At 32.2% G+C, this 18,872-nt stretch overlaps 1 protein-coding gene across 1 annotated transcript in view; it reads right to left on the bottom strand.

Annotated features, from left to right (window-relative positions):
- The window catches only part of LOC111516116 (xaa-Pro aminopeptidase 3), a 37,601-nt gene that overhangs the window by 17,562 nt on the left and 1,167 nt on the right, over positions 1-18,872 (bottom strand). Inside the window, exons 4-5 of the mRNA XM_074170328.1 lie at positions 17,247-17,443; positions 9,507-9,677 (exon numbers count right to left, since the gene is read on the bottom strand). Of these exons, the coding sequence (XP_074026429.1) occupies positions 9,507-9,677; positions 17,247-17,443 (368 nt within the window). The remainder of the gene's footprint in view (positions 1-9,506; positions 9,678-17,246; positions 17,444-18,872) is intronic.

The following is an 18,872-nucleotide window of genomic DNA, read 5'->3' on the forward strand; positions in this document are numbered from 1 at the left end:
GATAAAAAAATGAAAGAGAAATGAATATTTCAGATTCAATGAAAAATACTTTTGTGATATCATGCCCCACCCAAAATTATGTGATTTTTAATATACTTCATAGTCGAATATACTTCATACTGTCGAAAGCGCTCGCAGATAATTAATAGAAGATATAAAGCTTCAAATCCTCTTTGTAGAATTTAATATTGAAATACTCAAAATAAAGGAAAATTAGTTGCATCAATCAATATATATATATATATATATATATATATATATATATATATATATATATATATATATATATATATAACCAATAGAGTTAGAGTAAACCTGATTGAAGTATATTAAAAAACACATAATTTTGGGTGGGGCATGATATCACAAAAGTATTTTTCATTGAATCTGAAATAATCATTTCTCTTTCATTTTTTTATCATTCGCGATACCTTTTATTGGTCTATGTTTGTTGAATCCATTGTATATTAATTGTATACATTGAAGTTATTCATGCGTCCTACATGAATATTCAGTTTCAGTTATTCAACAATCCTGCATCTGCCTTGTTGCCATATTTATTATCAAAGATAACTTATATTTTTGCCAGAAGCCTTCAGTGTGTGATTATTGAGATTATTGCAGAAGTGGAGATTCTTACTTCATTCAAAATTATAGAATATTTCTTGGTTTTTCCGATTGGTTTACGATTTGCAAATGTGCTTGTCTTCACTATAAATTGAACCTCTAGAGTTTGACTTTTGAATTAGATTTTGTATAATTTCACGGAAATTGAATGAACGAATAAATAAATTCAACTGACATGGGAAGAAAATCCATATCGACGTGGACGGTTTCTAGTAAATAAGTTTTTGGTCACTGACACCAGACAGCATATTTTTTCATTTTATTATGTCATATCAGACCTTGTTGTTTATTATCACTTTCTGTTATGTACAGGGTGACCCTCCAGTGATGATTTCAGACTGAGAGCTTGCATCGAAAACGCTGCCCTTTAACATATAACAAAACAATTCACTAGATATTGTTATTTTATGAGTTTACAAAAAAAGTTTGCGATGGCATATACCTATCTTTCAATGGATGCTTATGAGATCCATTTCAATGTTTGAAATAATGGTAACATATAAATTGGTAAGTAATTGGAGAACTATTTGGACGGAGATGATATAATTTCTTATTAAATAAATGCGTTACTTGCCTTAAGCATTTTATACACATTATATTAGTTACCTTTTGCCATGTAATTCAAATGAATTTTTTAGAAGTTGTTGCAAAATTGAAACTATCACACAAGAAAATGATTTTAGGAGACCTGACATACCATTGCGACAGATCTGATGAAGAAAGGTTCCAAATACATTGGTTTTGTTTTCCGTATTGAACAGATTTTAAGCAGACAGACATATTTTCACCTTTTTCAAGCATACTTTGGTCAAGCGAATTTTATCAAAAGACAGATTAGTAGCAGCTGAGGCCTTTGCTCAAAGAGTTCAAATGAGATAATATAGTTGAAATAAGAGTATACATTTTGAATCATAAGGGGTCAACGGAACTTGCTCTATATATCTTTATCAATTGGGAGCCTCACCACACTAAAAGGACTTCGAATGGTCCACAATGTTCCAAAACATCCCATAGTAATAAAGACTGTTCTGAGATGTTTCACAATGATCTGGTATGTTCTCAAACATTCCAGAATATACCGGTATTTTCTGGAATGCTCTTGGTAAAACTTCCTCATCTCTTCACAAGTAAGTTATCCAGATAAAAACGAGAAGTTTTTTCATGGATTGGGCATAGAGAATTACCACATCATATAATTATCTCCCTTTATCGTGGGATGCGCCCGAACATTCCTGATTATTTCCAAAAGTTCTATCACATTTCAGAATACATGATTTTTCTCTCGTATGTGAAGGAAGACTCTTTGCCTTCTCTAGATCATTTGGCAATGAGTTCTCTTTTTCGTCGATACTAGTAATTTCTATCAGTTTAAAATTTTTGTTAGAAATACAATTTTCTCAGCACATTTCCATTTCGGCATGCTCATTTTTACCAGCAACCGTTACTTCTTCCAAGGGTTTTTTACAAAAACACCTTTTCTTACTTTTTGAAGGACATTCTATAAACTTAACCGGTTTCCTCTGAAATATCAAAAGTATTAGTAGAGTTCATTTTGTTCACTATCGATATAAAATTGACTATAGATGTATATGATGGAATTGGCCGATACTTGATGAAAATCCATAACACTTTATTGTGAGATTTTCACTTGAAAATTTTACGAAAACGCAACACGTGTTTCGCTATATAATGGCTTCTTCGGGCGTATCTTTACTAACAATATTCTACATATTCAATGCTTAATATATCTAGTTTTACAATTAGATGTACCTACATTTCAAGTACCTGATTTTTACCTAAGTTTGTGATGAATTAAAATTTCTGAGCTTATGTCCCAATTTTCACATTTGAAATATATTTAGTAAAGGGGAGTAATTCAATTCTAATTGTTCATTCAGTAAATTACCCGAATTCCTGATTCTATTGATTTCTAAACATTCTAGAAGATTGAGTTTCAAACTCTTCTCTTCTAGCTGTAAGACGTCGCTTTCATGATTGAACTCATGTTCTTCTGCTAAAAGGTGGTTTGCAAATGTGGAATTGGTCTTTCTATTTACAAAATTACTTCTATGAATAGAAAGACCAATTCCACATTTGCAAACCACCTTTTAGCAGAAGGACATGAGTTCAATCATGAATACGACGTGTTACATTTAGAAGAGAAGCGTTTGAAACTCAATCTTCTAGAATATTCAGAAATCAATAGAATCAGGAATTCGGGTAATTTACTGAATGATCAATTGGAATTGAATAACTCCCCATTGCTAAATATTTTTCAGATGTTAAAATTGGGGGATAAGCTCAGATGATTCAATTCATTACAAACTTAGGTAAAAGTCAGGTACCTACTTCTAATTGTAAAACTATATATATTAAGCATTGAATATGTAGAATATTGTTAGTAAAGACACGCCCGAAAAAACCATTGTATGGCGAAACACGTCTTGCGTTTTTGTGAAATTGTTTAGTGAAAATCTCACAATAAAATGTTTTTTGAATACGTTGACTATGAATGGTCTCAAAAACTCAAGAATCGAAAGACAGAGATAGATAGATCGACAGTTTATTTGACTATATCAAATACATATGCATATTCATAGCAAGTCATTTGGTCTCAAAAGATATCGAGTAAACTATTTAGTAATACACTACTATACTTTCAAACGTAATCGCAAAATATCACATCACATAAACATACAAAAATATAAGAAAAATATAAGAAACAGTTAAACAAACAGTACATAAACGGTAAGTATGTTCTCAGAGGCTAAAGGACACCTTGAATATCTTCTTAGTACCTACTCATTGATTGAGTAAAAACTGTTTTTTAGCAAATACGATTTGATGGTTCGTTTAAACTTATTCACACTCATCGTTTTGATTTGATGAGGAAGTGCAAATGAAAAATGCAAATGAAAAAGACAAGTTATCAAGGTATCACAATATTAAAAGTTTTATAAAAAATAGAATAAATAAAAAAAACACACATACAAAGTTACTTTTTTTATAAAACAAAGTATTGAAAAAAAAAGTGTTTATAACAAATTTTTTTTAATGAACAATTAAAAAAAAAAGTTGTTTTTTCAAAACCTTAAAGAACAATAGAATTTATGATTAAAAAAAAACGGTTCCTTAATTTTAATATTTAGTTGCAAAAAACGATTGTTAATTAACAAACGCATTTTTTAGCAACAAAGAAATTTTTTTAAGAAACCATTTTTTTTCTGAAAATCATGATTTTTTTCAATTAACATTATGCAAAAAAAAATTTCGAATTGCTTATAAACAATGTATTTGTTTATAACAAATTTATTAACAATAGCTGTAAAAATTAAAAAAAAACATTAATTGGTTTTTAGCCATGAGACATTGAAACAATAAAAAATTTTTAAAAAATGTGTAATGTATTTTTTATAAAATTATAATTTTCAATTGTTAATAAAAAAAATAGACAATAATAATTTTTTCTATTTTGGCAACGGTAATCGAATGACACCTTGGTCGTAATTTTTGGACAGGGCTAAAAAATGACACCAAAAAGAGCTAAATCGAGTACATTTGAACCAGACTAAATGTGTCATGATTCTGAGTTTGATGAATAAAGGTCTACACGTATTTCTATACCCTAGATTACCTAATATTCTTATTGCCTTTTTTTGTTGAATGAAAATAACATTAGCGCCGAGGATTTTCCCCACATTCCAATTCAGTTTAGAGTCTAAAGTTACACCAAGTAGCTTCACATTCTGGTCTAGTTGTTCACACTGACGGGTCGTTACGAGTAGCCTCTAAGACTTGTCTTCATTAAGTTTCAAATTGTGGGCTCTAAACCATGTTTCAACTTTTTCTTCAACTTCTTTAAATCGATCTAATAAGACGTGATTATCTGGACTTGAACATATAAATGACGTATCATCGGCAAAAAGAACACATTTAAAGGGAGTTATGAAGTTACTTAGCTCATTAACATAAATAATAAATAAAAGTGACCCCAGGACAGATCCTTGGGGTACACCATGATTCATTTCCTTAAAATCCGATGTACTATCATTGGAACGAACTGCCTGAAATCAATTTTTCAGGTACAATTCAAAAAGTGAAAATGCAACTCCTCTTATTCCATAAAAATATAATTTTTTCAATAGAATGTCATGATCGGCACAGTCAAAGGCTTTCGAGAGGTTGCACAACGTGATAGCTGTATGATTCCGTTGTTCAAGGCTCTTGACTATGCCACTGATTATATCCATTACCGCTGCTGTGGTTGAGTCACCAGCTCGGTAATTGTTTATACATAGTTACTTTCCAAAATGCATGTTTTCAAAAAAGGATCTTCCACTTATCAAGCATTTTCAGTATTCTGACACCCCGACCACTTGTACTCATTTTTATCAAAAATGTACAGACACGAACAGATATTAAATGTGAATTCAAATACTAAAAACTGCCTTCTGTAGACAATCTGCAGTGTTGCCAAATTGATGGACGCAGCATTTTTATTAAATTGAAATTTAAATATTCAAAACGAATATTTATGAGCGCCTCTGGCGGTATTCCTTCCAACTGAAAATATTCATTTTCTTTCAAACTTGGCTGTTGGAAAATAGTCCGAACGAAAGAGGTGGTTCCGGTAACCAATCCTCCAACAGAAAAATGCGGTATATGAGGTAATACAATGGAAGGAGATGGAAATTGAAAGATTGTACTGCTGCGTCCGGTTTACGGACGCAATAGTGCGGTGGACGCAGCATCAGATGTAAATTGCTGCAAATTGATGGACACATCATTGATAGAAAGATGTATATATATATATATATATATATATATATATATATATATATATATATATATATATATATATATATATATATATATATATATATATATATATATATATATATATATATATATATATATATATATATATATGGAATTATTTTCCAGCAGCTTCACTGCATTAACCTTTCTTGATTTCATATCATTTCTAGAAACGTGGATTCGTTTTCCGATGGCATTTCAGGTTAGCTTCCCAAATTTCTGCTAGCGCAGTTGTCGGTTGATTGGTCAAACCACCAACACTGACATAAAAACTTGGCAAGTTGACTTGGGTGTCACACCAATAGGTGGTTCCACTTATGTCTCGCTTGCGTTTACACAGTTATTTTTATTAAGTACTTTTCTTGGTTATTCACATGCTGTTTTCAATCGAGGACCACCTGCCCGGTACTGACGATGCCCAATAGGCTGAAACAGCTGTCTACCGATGGCTCTTGAATTGAAATCAATCAATATATATATATATATATATATATATATATATATATATATAGGTAAATACCTTAATTTCCTTCAGTGTTTTTTCTTTGTGCAGTTAAATGTTCATATTCACCGGATCCTTCTCTGCTGTCCTGGAAATTCTCCACGTACTGAATTTCTTGATTGGATTTGGCTTATACAGGTTAGTTTTGTTATAACTTCATTCAATTATTATTATTATTCTATATAATTATATAATATTTACTAACTATCAAATTTAATTCAATTCGAGAAAATTATTTTGCATGGCGTCCACTTTCGTCGCCTTGAGAAGAATGTTTTGTTGATAAAAAAGTTGAAAATCTTCCACTTTCCTTAGTCCTTCTATAAATTTTTGTAACTTCAAATTTCCAACTTTAATATCTCAAAAACTATCTCCTCTACCAGTTTGCTACTTACTTCAAAATTTAGATACATATTTCCTTAACATTCATGTAAATAGATGTTCAACCTCACTTATGTCTAAATATATAAATTTTTCGTAAGCATCATTATTTCATGCCCGTAACTAGGGATATGGTTTACAACAATAAATTTCAAACTTTTCATTCTAACTATTTACAACAAGTTTATGATGTCTCTTCCAATTTTATTTAGCAGATAACATTTTGTTTTCATTTGACATTAATTTACAACCTCTGTCGGTTGTCTCTTTTATGAAAATCAATAAATTTTGGTACACAAATATGAATTTTGTATTTCCCACTCTTTCATTTTCATTTCATGTCAAGTCTGTAGATTTCTAGACATGTACAGGGTGATCTAGCTGTACTTCTTTATGAGAATTTTCCTGAGATGTTGGGAATATCTCCACTCACTGTTGTTATTGAGTCTTTTTATAACAACTATCTTTGGGTGATCAGCAGACCGGAAGTGTACTCTTATAACACAAGTTATTCCAATATTTCGATAAAGTTTATTATCATTATCAAGGAAGAGATAGATATAAAAAAATGTTGATACAATAATATAAAATGTGTCTCCTCAAGAGCGGGGTACCTTATGAAACCGCCTTGCACCAAGTTCTTGAGCGGCGTACGCAGAATCTGTCCTAGGTGGAGGAACAAACCCCCATGAGCAGGTTAGCAAACGATTGCGCTGAAGTGATGATTCACCAAAACCAAAGGCGAAAAAGCCCTGAATGGTTGAATCTAAGGAGTCGTCAGATGTAGCTGACATGCAAAAACCCTCATATGAGAAGGTTGTCGCGGGTATCAATGCGGAAATCTTACACCTTGATTATCCGACTACCTCATTAACGATGAAACAGCAGAGCATATACTTTGTGCCTGCCCAGCTGGGGACCGAATCAGAGTTCGGCAAAGCCGGACTAATCAGCTTCGTTGGGAAGATGGGTTCGCTTGGTTGAGTGTGAATAGGTGTGAGCCACAATAAACTCTTGCGGGTTGCGGTGGAGGGTCGAATAGACCCACTTACTTTGGACCTAACCTAACCTAACCATTCTAATCATTCCCATATTGATCTTAATTTAAGAGTCACCGGTAGACAGCTGTTTCAGCCTATTGGGCATTGTTATTACCGGGCAGGCGGTAATAACGAAATGTGAATATACAACAAAATACTTGAAAAAAATAACTGCGTCAACGCAAGCGAGACATAAGTGGAACCACCTATTGGTGTTACATCCAAGTCAACTTGACAAATTATGTCAGTGTTGGTGGTTTGACCAACCTACCGACAACTGCGGTAGCAGAAATCTGGGAAGCTATCCTGGAATGTCATAGGAAAACGAATCCAGATGTTTCTAAAAATGATATGAAATCGAGAAAGGTTAATGCAATCAAGCTGCTGGAAAATAATTATATGAAAATCAAAAGATAAATAGATAAGTACTTCGTTTGTTTGAAGGTGATCGAAAAATTTTCATGATGAATTACATTAGTTTGGACTTCCATTGTTCCAAGCCAAGTTACTTTACGACGTTTCAATTGATGGTATCCACAATCGTCTTGGGGTGGTGACTGGACCTGGCCTGGTTTTCGTGAGGATACAGGGAGGAACACTGGTTTAGGAGGAAATTCAAAGAAGCCGCATACATATTGTCCAACAATGTATTCAGCTAAGTTAGCGTAGAGATACGCAACATATGGAAACCCTCAACCAAACAAAAAATGGCCAACTCCCGTCAAACAGGTAAAGTGAAAAAAGGAAACAGGAGATAAGTGAAAGTACTCGAATGACCCATAAATAGTCATCTCTTAGAGGAATTAATCCAGTCATCACCTGAAGACGATTGTGGATAATAATAATAAATATCTTCATTTCTTAATAATAATTGCAAAAAGATACAAAAACAGAAATAACGTCACCAGCAAGATAAATTATGTCAGACAGTATGGCTGAGGTATTCACCAATTGTATAGAGTTCTATATTCAGTAGAATCTTATGAATTTCCTTTTTGAATTCACCAAGTTTATTGATTTGTTTGATGCTGGTAGAGAGTTTGTTAAACATTTTCATGCTTTAATAGAACGGGCTCCTTTCTGTAACAGTTAGTCTATGTTTTGGGTAAACATAATCAAAATTTCTAGTGTTATATACATTCTGTGGTAGACTATTTTCAAAAAGATGTTTGTTTCTAAAAAGGAATAACAAGAGTTCCTGTATATAGACTCCTATAAGTGTAGGTAAGTATTTTAAGACTACTGAATTTGCCTCTACATGATTCTCTTGAGTTCAGTTTCAATATAGTTCTTAAGGCTCTTTTGTACAATAAAATTTTGCTCTGCATTTCTACTACCTCCATAAAAATTAATCCCATACCTACAAACAGATTCAAAGTTTAAATGATAGACCATTCGGATTACATCTGTGTCAACATACTGACCAATAAATAACTCTCATTAAATAACTTTTGACAAACATTTTGAATATGATTGTTGAAATTCAGTGTGCTGTTTATGTGCAGTCCTAAGAATTTCACTCTTTTTCTGTTTTGAGTGAAATGTCAGCCGAATTTCTTGAGGTAAGTCAAATCCTGCATGGTTTGTTTTGAACACTGCTAACAATCGAAACATCGTGAAGTAACTTGCCTTGGAATCTCTTAGATGCACATTCAAAAAATATATGAGTAACTAACAACCTTCCCATGGCTGAGAGTCATGTTAAAATATCGTCTGAAAAATTTCTGAACTAGTAAGAAAATTAAATTTTTATGATTACAATAGAGTATTGTCTAGTCAGAAATACCAAAAAGCGGAATTTCATAATGAATTTTTTTTGTCTCTGTTGCTGCATACAAAACATTCAACTATAGATATACTCATTCAAATATATACTGAGTGAGAATTTTTTCCTTATAGAACAGATTTCAGGTAGGTATGTGAGTGTAATGTGAGTGTAATTCAATTTGTACAGGTATAGGTGTTATCTACATTTGTATTATATTTGATCTCGAAGGTAATCCATCTTACTTGCAGAATATATCTCAAGTTATTCTATCGTAACATTGAAATTTAATCTATCTCATACATTTTTTTCTACATTAAATCTGGAAAAAGTTGAAAAGATCAAAAATGATATGTTAGTATAGTATAATTACCTGCATCCATTAATATCATCTCATCTTCATGAATCAATTGATTGTTGTTAATATAATGAATAATAGTGCTTCTTTCGCCACCAGCTACTACAGGAGGATAAGCCAAATATTCTGCACCTCTCATTCGGCACTCGTAGTCGACCTTGGCAAATATTTGATTCTCCCCAATGCCTTGAACAAATGTAGGTATAAATATGTATTCAAGAATACTACTGAATTACCTTCTACATACTTATGTAATGAGGAATGCTAAGATATTCAGGGACAAAATCAACTGAAAACTGCTTGTGACAATATTTTGTATTGTCATAAGAATAACGAGAGTAGGTATCACAGACAAGAGAAGACAATGATTTACTGTTAACAATAACAGAATCAATGCAAATGAGCCAACAAGGGAAGATGAACCATGTATGCACAAGTTTCCTCAAACATGTAATTGGAGAATATTATTATATTATCAAACCATTAGGAGGTAGTTTTCCACCACTTACAGGATATCTCGCATAGTTGTTTTACAAAAAAATTATACAAAATTACGAACATTATTTCACTGTTCCATTTGAAAAAAAAAACGCTTCATCTATTCATAGAATACTTATGATGTACTGTTTGGAACCTTTGGTGAAGTAATGAATATTACTGGAGTTTTTCCATCACTTGGTGATCGAAACACGTGTCGAGGTGTAAAAATAACGATTTGGTGTTGGGAAAAAACTCCAGTTATATTTATTCATAGAATATTAGAAAGTTTTTTCTACATCTTGAAACCAAAATCTTTTGAATATGTGTCTGTTTGCATAATATTGGCAATACTGGTTTGTTCATTTTAAACAACATTCAAACAAACGTAAAGCTTGTCTTTACTGAACTTGCTAGGAATGTGCGTTTTTTTCAAAATAATGTCTATGGGACATTTTGCTTGGAACTCGCCATTATTCTTTCCACACTACTGAATTGAATGTTGCTCGTTCATTGAAAAGTTTAACAATTATGATGTGTTTTCAACATATATCCAAAAAAATTCTATTTTTTCCTGAATAGATATTATTTGGGTATAAAAGTAGGATTCAATTTTGACAGAATCATAGTTTACCACATCAGATAATTTTTGTACAACATGGCAACGATTCATTTCATGGTAGTTTCGTCATTTCCAGTATATTTCAATTTTTTTTTGGCATGTGAATACTATTATGGCATATGGTGTCTCCAATAAACCGCCTCTGAATGTAGCGATCCGCATCGTGACGTCATATCGTCACTTCGAACGTGTAGTGAGTTTCTAAAACAGATGAAAATGGCGATCGTGAACAATCGCGATCACGAACATACTGTTTTTATGCGGCGGTGTAGCATCTGTCCAAAATAAGGAGAGCCAGCATGGAAAAATCAGAACCCGTTGGAGGATCTGAGTCGGCTGAATTAGTTAATAGTTACCCGTTTTAGAGCTTACTCAAACTACGTTTTAAAATTTCGAAAATTCAGATTCGTTCCGGAGATACCCGAAAAGAACTGAAATTCGCCAATTTCCTATTGATTTTTTTCTGACATTAAGGATATATTAAAAAACATAAAAACATTTGCCACCTTTTAAACTGTTCAAGATGACTTTTAAAGATTTGCAATTCAACGTTTTGTCTCTCAGAAACCACCAACAATTTAACTTTTTCAAAAGACAACAAAAAAGAAATCACAAATTATAAGTTAGCCTTTTTGGCGAAAAGTCCACCGATGTATCACACATCTTTCAAATACGCTCTGAAATGTTACTAATTTAACCAAATTTGTATCTCTACGTATTCCTGTTCCTACATTGGCCATCTTTATCTTACAGTGTATTTTCAATAACATCGAGGTGCAGAGGTTAAATTAGTTCTGAACGCAAATTAGTTGGAACAAACGATGAGCGACAGCAAAATAAGTGTCATAATTATGAAGTGAAATTCAAGTACTGCAGCAGCTTCATAATGAACATTTTTTACCTGTTATCAAATTTGAGATAGGTGAAATGCCCACCGTCAACCAAACAGGTCACTTTCATTATGTTCCAAATGACTATCTGCCTGAATGATAATAATTATAACGATTTATTTTCCTAAGAAACATACCATGTTTATAGCAGGGGAAAAAACAATAATTCAAAAACTAACTATAACATAACTATGTACATAACATAACTATGTTCTGAAGTTTTTAAATTGGTTTCAATAGGGAATTGTTTGCCATTACACATAATGATATAAGATATTGAATGTTGGAATATACTAATAAAAAATAAATCAATTTAAGGTAATTTAGAAATACAAAATTTCTTATTTTGAATACAATTCTAATTATGGAAGCTATTTTTTATTTTTTTTTTATTGCTCCAATGTGTTGTCTCCATGATACATTTTCGTCTAGAATAAGACCAAGAAATTTAGCACTAGGAGAGTATTTAATATTTTCATTATTGAATCCAATTGGATCTTTCGAAACAATTGAGATACAGACATTTTTGATATGAACATATATGAAGATTTTGGAAAATTCACTGTCATTTTATGGTATCAAAGCCATTAAGATATTTGATAAAGGCCTTTCAAAATATCATTTTTGATTTCTTGTACACTATTTCCATTGTAAATTGAAGTGGTGTCATCAGCAAACATTTGTTATGTAGCCAAAGAATTGAAATATATAAGAAACAAAACAGGTCTAAGTATTGATCCTTGCGGTACCCCACTTTTTTTTTTAAACTAATTATGTCGCCAATATAGACATATTGCTTTCTATTCATTAAATAATTTTGAAACCAATTATAAAGTGAACCTCGGATACCTATATTATGCATTGTTTTCAGAAGAATTTCATGGTCCACAGTATCAAATGCTTTCTTCAGGTCTAATGAAAGAACTCCACATTTTTTGTTCGATCGAATTCTGTGGACTCTGTGTTACAATTTTTTCAAAATCCTTATTGACCATCATATAATAATTTTGTCTTTTCATAATAGTCAAGCAATCTAGAATGTACTGATTTCTTAATAATTTTAGATAAAACTGGTAAAACTGAAATTGGTCTATAATTCGTCATATGGTCTTTTTTACTAGCTTTAAATAATGGTTTAACTTTGTCAATTTTAGCATTATTAGGTACCAAACCTATTGAAAATGAATCAGTGGTGCTAATTCTGATTGAAATTTGTTAACAATTTTTTTAATCTTCCTCTTGAAGATGATCACTTAGTGATTGAAACACCTGTCGAGGTGTTAAAAATAACGGTTTGTGTTGGGATTAAACTCCAGTATTCAACAATTTTATGGTAATTTCGTCGAATTTTGGAGCTTTTCTTGAATCAAACATATCAATTATTTCTTTCATTTCTTCTGGTTTGGTAGGCTTGAGATAGACGATAATTTTGATTGAATTGTTGGACTCTCTTGAGTAGGAATAGGAATACTAGATGATAAATTTGTACCAATAGTATCAAAATAATTGGTTAAACTTTCACAAATATCTTATAGATTTTCAATTTTGTTTCCATCAACGGATATATATTTGATTTCATCATTTCCATGATTCGTCTTATTATAATGAATTTCGTTTATTGATTTCCATACACACTTTGGAGCGGGGTTACTGAAGTTTTCTTCATAATATTTATTTTTGGCAACTTCTATGATATAATCATCTTTCAATTTGTTTTTGATTTCTTCCTTCAGCTTTTCATGATAATCTTTTTCTTTGCAATGTATTTCCAGTCTTTCTTGTTTAGTTTGTTTCACTGATGCAATATTAATCTTGAGATTACTAATATCAATATTGTTGCTGAGATCTTTTATCGTTTTTGATAAATTACGAGATAATTTTGGCTTGATGATAATTGAATCAGAATAACTGTTGATTTTATTCACATTTGTTTGAGTTAAGACCTGAGAATATGATAATGCATTTTTTAGGACATGTAGTGATTGATTCATGATTATATTGTAATTTTTCATTTTCCTTCTGTAATCGATTAATATACTTGTCTTTTTCAATAATCAAAAGTTATTTCTCCTCGATAATCTTCCATAAACGTCTATTTTTTTCTTTGAGATCTTTGATAAAATCGTTTTTTATATTTGCTGCTTCTTCATTCTCCTGGTACTTTATTTTCAGAATTTGCGATTCAGATGGGCATACTATCGTAGCTATTGTCTAAATTACTAGTCCTTTTTTTGCCTCTAGACACTTCACTCGGGTACAACTCTCACTGGACTATGAGTTTTTTAGGATGACATTTCTATGCATTGAGATTACTGTTATTCGCCGATATTTAACAATTTGGTTTTTCTTTGAATTACTAATTTTTTTTCAGAGCTCTTGACACATATCTTGACAGTGTTTTAGCAAATGAAAATGGTTAGTTGTTAGGATAAATTGATGTATCTTGAATGCATTTTATCAATAATTAATTTTTTTCTTGGTGTCATAGGCATTGACTACATTGGTGATTATCCCCGTGTCCTGGGAGGCAATGTTAATAACTCCCTGAGCCTCTGAGCCACCTAGGGAGCATCATGACTATTCGCATTTCGTCAGCAATTTAACTTTGTAGAATCATCCCAACTTCAACTAGATAAATTCTCTCGAGAAAAATATCTGGTTAAGGTTGGGATCGAACTCACCACCTTCCAGTCGTGAGTTGGGTTAATAATTATTATGCAAGTCCCTCAAAATGCTCGGAAGGCAGTTAGGAGATACAGAAACAGGTCGAGCCATATCTATCCTACCTGATGACATTTTGGTGGGCAATTCGTCTGATTCCAAATATAATATTCAGTTTCAATTTCGAATTATTAAAGTTATTAAATTTAAACAACTGTACGTACCACTCATTTGTAAAGAATCAAGCATAATCGTAACACTAGTGACACCGATAGTTCCTAAGAATATTATATAATTTGAAAACCGAACTTTTGAGCAACAATGACTTGTGTGGACAAAAAAGTGGTTACTTTTTTTAGAGAATTTTATAATAAACAAATCATCGTTCAGTTCATTCAACAATTCAAATTTTTATTTGGTTCATAACAAAGCTACAGCTTTAGAACATGTCACGAAATCATAATTAGTTTTTACTTTTGCGGGACACCCGACAAGTAATGAGAAGAGAGAGGAAAGAAAGACAAAGAGGAATTATGAAAGTTATTATAGCACGAGTGTTTTCAGTAGGTACCTCATATAAACTACCCAAATAAAAATGATGACTCTAGACTAGCGACAGCTGATTAACGGAAAAACAGATTTTAAACAGACAGGTATGTCTGAAACACTTCATGAATTCCAAGCTGAGAGCATTGAAATTGGTGCCTGAAAAATACTGATAAGATTCCAGTCCCATAACTTGAACAAGCACTGAAGGCGAGATGGCACCACAGTGCCTTCACATATGCCATTGAGTTTGGTCCACCAGCCACGAAATCAAGCAAACTAAGATTCATCAGTGCAAATGAGGGAGACATAGCTGATGAAAACATGGCTGCTTTAAAGAAACCCTTCAAGATAGAAGAACTGATAGAAGAAGTTGGCATGAGATATTAGAATACTGTAGTTCAAAGAAACTACAATCAGTCAATGCTGGTCTAAATACTGACAAATAATCGAAGCATAAAGCAGAGGAACAACATTCTGTTGAAATATCACATGACTTCCATCATTGGGGAAGAAGCAACATTGAATGGCATCCACAGTTTCAAGATCCGATTTGTGTTTAGGTGAATACCTATAAAGTAAAATCTACAGAACACATCCAGCATAATTGGAAGATCTGCGCTTGAACATTTAATTAACTAAGTAGTATGTAAGCACCTGAACAAATCAAAATTTTCAAATGTAATTTTTTTTATCCAAAGACTGATGAAAACAGAAATTCAAGGGCTTCAAAATGACATCTTATTGGGTCCCTCTTGTCATTTAAAAATATTGGAATAATTGCCATCCTCTCTTGGGGGGGGGGGGAGTAACAGAGTTGAAAATACCAAACAAAAGTGTCACCCTTCAACAAAAATTGGTGGGTTCTTGCATTTTCCTAAAATGTTGAGACAATGACAGATCACATAGTATGATGAGGCAAATTTAAAAGTCTCAAATATATAATTGAATAGAACTGGCCAATACTTGATGAAAATCCACACTAAAACTCGTTAATACGGTTTTTGTAATCCCATACCGTTATTTTGATTTAACGGTATTCAGATGACAATTGAAAAGTTAACGTTAAGAGCTTCCGCCCATTAAGATTTTTTAATGTCCGGCGGCCGTTTCAAAATTTTCATATTCCTTTTGATATCGCTCTTGAGTTACTTTTGGCAGTAAATCAACACTTGCTGGACATGATTTTTCCAATATTTCTAAAGAAATTTCATTTTGTTTCTCAATTTCTTTTTACAAAAACCGCAACATGCGTTTCTCTGTACTCTATACAATAGCTTTCTCACTTGCAGTGGTGCAAACACCATTGACTTCCTGCAAATCAATCATCCCAGTGCCCAAATTTCCATATCAGGTAACTTCAATGTCCAGAATATCGAATAACTCAAATTTTCAAATATTAATGGCGAACAAGGTCGTGAAGCTGAGAATTTTGCAATAATCAGCGAACTTACTCAGATTATAAATGAGCCAAATAGGATTTCTGACCGTGATGGAGAATTTGCCAGTCTTCTGGATATATACCTAACAACCAATCCGAAAATTTACACAGTCACCATAAAATCTCCATTAGGATCTTCTGACCACAAACTTATTTCAGTGTTGAGTGAATTACCGATAAATGTTGGAGAACAATCTAAACAGTCCATTACAGATCTGCTGAGTGAGAGGATCTTCAAGACCATTTCCTAAATTTTCCCTGGCTAGATGTTTGTTTCAGCTCTAAATATCCATCAAACTTGTGTTTCTGAAGTCACGAAAGTTATTCAATCATCCATGGATGCATATATTCCCTTTTCAATGAAACGAACCAGAAAAACTTGGTTCAACAAAATTTGCGAGAAAGCTGTCACCTCCAAAAATCTCGCCTACCAGCTTCAAGAAATTTCAAAACGAGAATATTCTAACATAAAAAAAGTTGTGAACTGAAGAAAACGAATTCCACCTATGCTTGGCACCTTTTAGAAAACCACGATTTCAACATGGCCTAGGATATATTATATACAGCAAATAAAGAACAAAAATTAAACCTGCTTGACTCTCTGGAAATCAAGAAACACAAATTTTCAAATGTTGTTTGAAACGACCAACAAAAATTTATTCATTCACCATTATTGAACTTGTTTTCATTAAATATCAATAACTAACATATTTATGAATTTTCTGTTTTACTAGAAGTAATATTGTACTGTAATAATTTTTTTTAAATCTACTTGTTTTACCATAATTATTCAGTTATCTAATAAACTTTTGTAATTACCTACAGTTATATAAAATACATTGTAGAATAATTTGATGTACTGGTCCAACAGACGAACCAACCGTGTAGCGAAATGCATCTTCATGGATAGTGTTATTAATATTCATCAAGTAACGAGTCAGTGTGATCATAATTTCATTTTGAAAATGAAAAATTATTCAATTTTTGGTAAAAACCATTGTTTGAAATATCTGCTCTTGATAACATGTGACGAAAATATAACTAATTTACTTTTTCTGTGGTGTGATCAGCAAACAATCATGAAAAACATCAAAGATAAACTAAATAAAATCTATTACCTGGTCTTGAAAAAGACATTGTTTCCATGAAGGCTTGTGCAGTGATATCACAAGCTCTTTGCATCAATGCTATTTCAGATGGACTTTTATAAAGCCGTAACTTATGTAAGAATGGTTTCGGATTTTCCCACTTCTTATGGCCAATTTCCAACATTAAGTTTCTAATATTTTTTTGGACTGGTGTCAATAAGTCGCACCTAATAACAAATGAAAATAATAATATTCAATTCTAACCACACAGATAATTTAGCATGCATCAATGAGTTTTTGAAATGATTAAATTTTGCTAGTGTGATATGAGACAGTTCAATAATTTACTGACAAAAATCTAAAATACATTGTATTCTGTCTGCATGTTCAATGATGTTTTATAGTTTTGTTGAAGATGAAAGAACCGATCTGGTTCCCAAAATAATACGTTTTTTTGAAGCTAAGTTGTTATTCAACTGTATTGTTGTAGGCAAATTTAGAATATTATGAGCTGCCATTTCTAAATTTGTATATGATCTGGAGTGGACTGTCAAAGTATTTGTTGATTCAACCGGTCGTGTTTCGTGCTATTCCGTAAAACAATTTTAATTTGTAGTAAAACATTCTGGATATAAAATGGTGATTACTCGTGCTGATAAACATAGAAAAATCCCATTGACTGATGTAAAGAAAAAATTCATTTTACAAGAAAGTGAAAATCTCTTGAAAACATTTTGCGACGTGATAGCTGAATTGAAGAGAGAAATTGAAGTACTGAAACAAACCAACATTGATTTAATTAAACTTCTCACAAAAAAAAAGACCAACTGCAAATCCAAAACAATCTTGATAGTGAATCAAAAAAACTCGAATCATCATGCTCATTAGAAAACACGGTAACAAAATGTGATCACAGATGAAAGCGTAAAGACAATGTCAACGTGGACGGAGGTTCCAAAAAAGCGAAAAAACCGTGAACAAAACCATGGGCCACTGGATTTGAAAGAAAAAAAATAAACCGATTGTCAGAACGAATTCATCTGATGATAAGGACAACGATTTCATAGGGGAGTTGATGCACAGACTGTATGTTGGGCATTGCAAACAGCAAGCCACTGCTGAGAAAGTAAAATCATACCTACAGAAATGATCGCCAGGATAACTCAAAGATATTTTATATCAACCAAATTACTGTCCTGATAAAATCATTGTGAAGAGATTTCTCTTTTGAAAGCCAGCTCGTAGCTCGCAATTCTCTAACAAAGAATTTTAATGATTATTATTCAGTAAACTTTTCAGAATTCGACGGTATTAGAATCCTTCACGTGTTAGGAATCACAGGTTAAAAGGTATGACCTCGTTAGTCCTTAGTTCGCACAAGTTTCTCAACTTCTGAGAGTTATCGTTCATATGGGGGCGACAGCTGATTATCAGAAAAACAAATTTTAAACAGATTTTTAAACAATGTTCAGTCACTGTCAAATTAAATTGACCAAATTGAAATTCATGGTGGTGATATAACTCATGTGCGTAATGATTTGAGGTCTGAAGATATGTTAATCACAAAATTTTCTGAAGAAATGCATTTTGAGTGCAGTGGTATCTTTTAATATCAACAACAAAAAATATAGTTTGATTATTATATACAGGCCTCCA

This window comes from Leptinotarsa decemlineata, unplaced genomic scaffold (genome assembly GCF_025532065.1).
Source record: "Leptinotarsa decemlineata unplaced genomic scaffold, Ldec_3_MD MMD2_P_RNA_scaffold_8, whole genome shotgun sequence".
NCBI classification, from domain to species: Eukaryota; Metazoa; Arthropoda; class Insecta; order Coleoptera; family Chrysomelidae; genus Leptinotarsa; species Leptinotarsa decemlineata.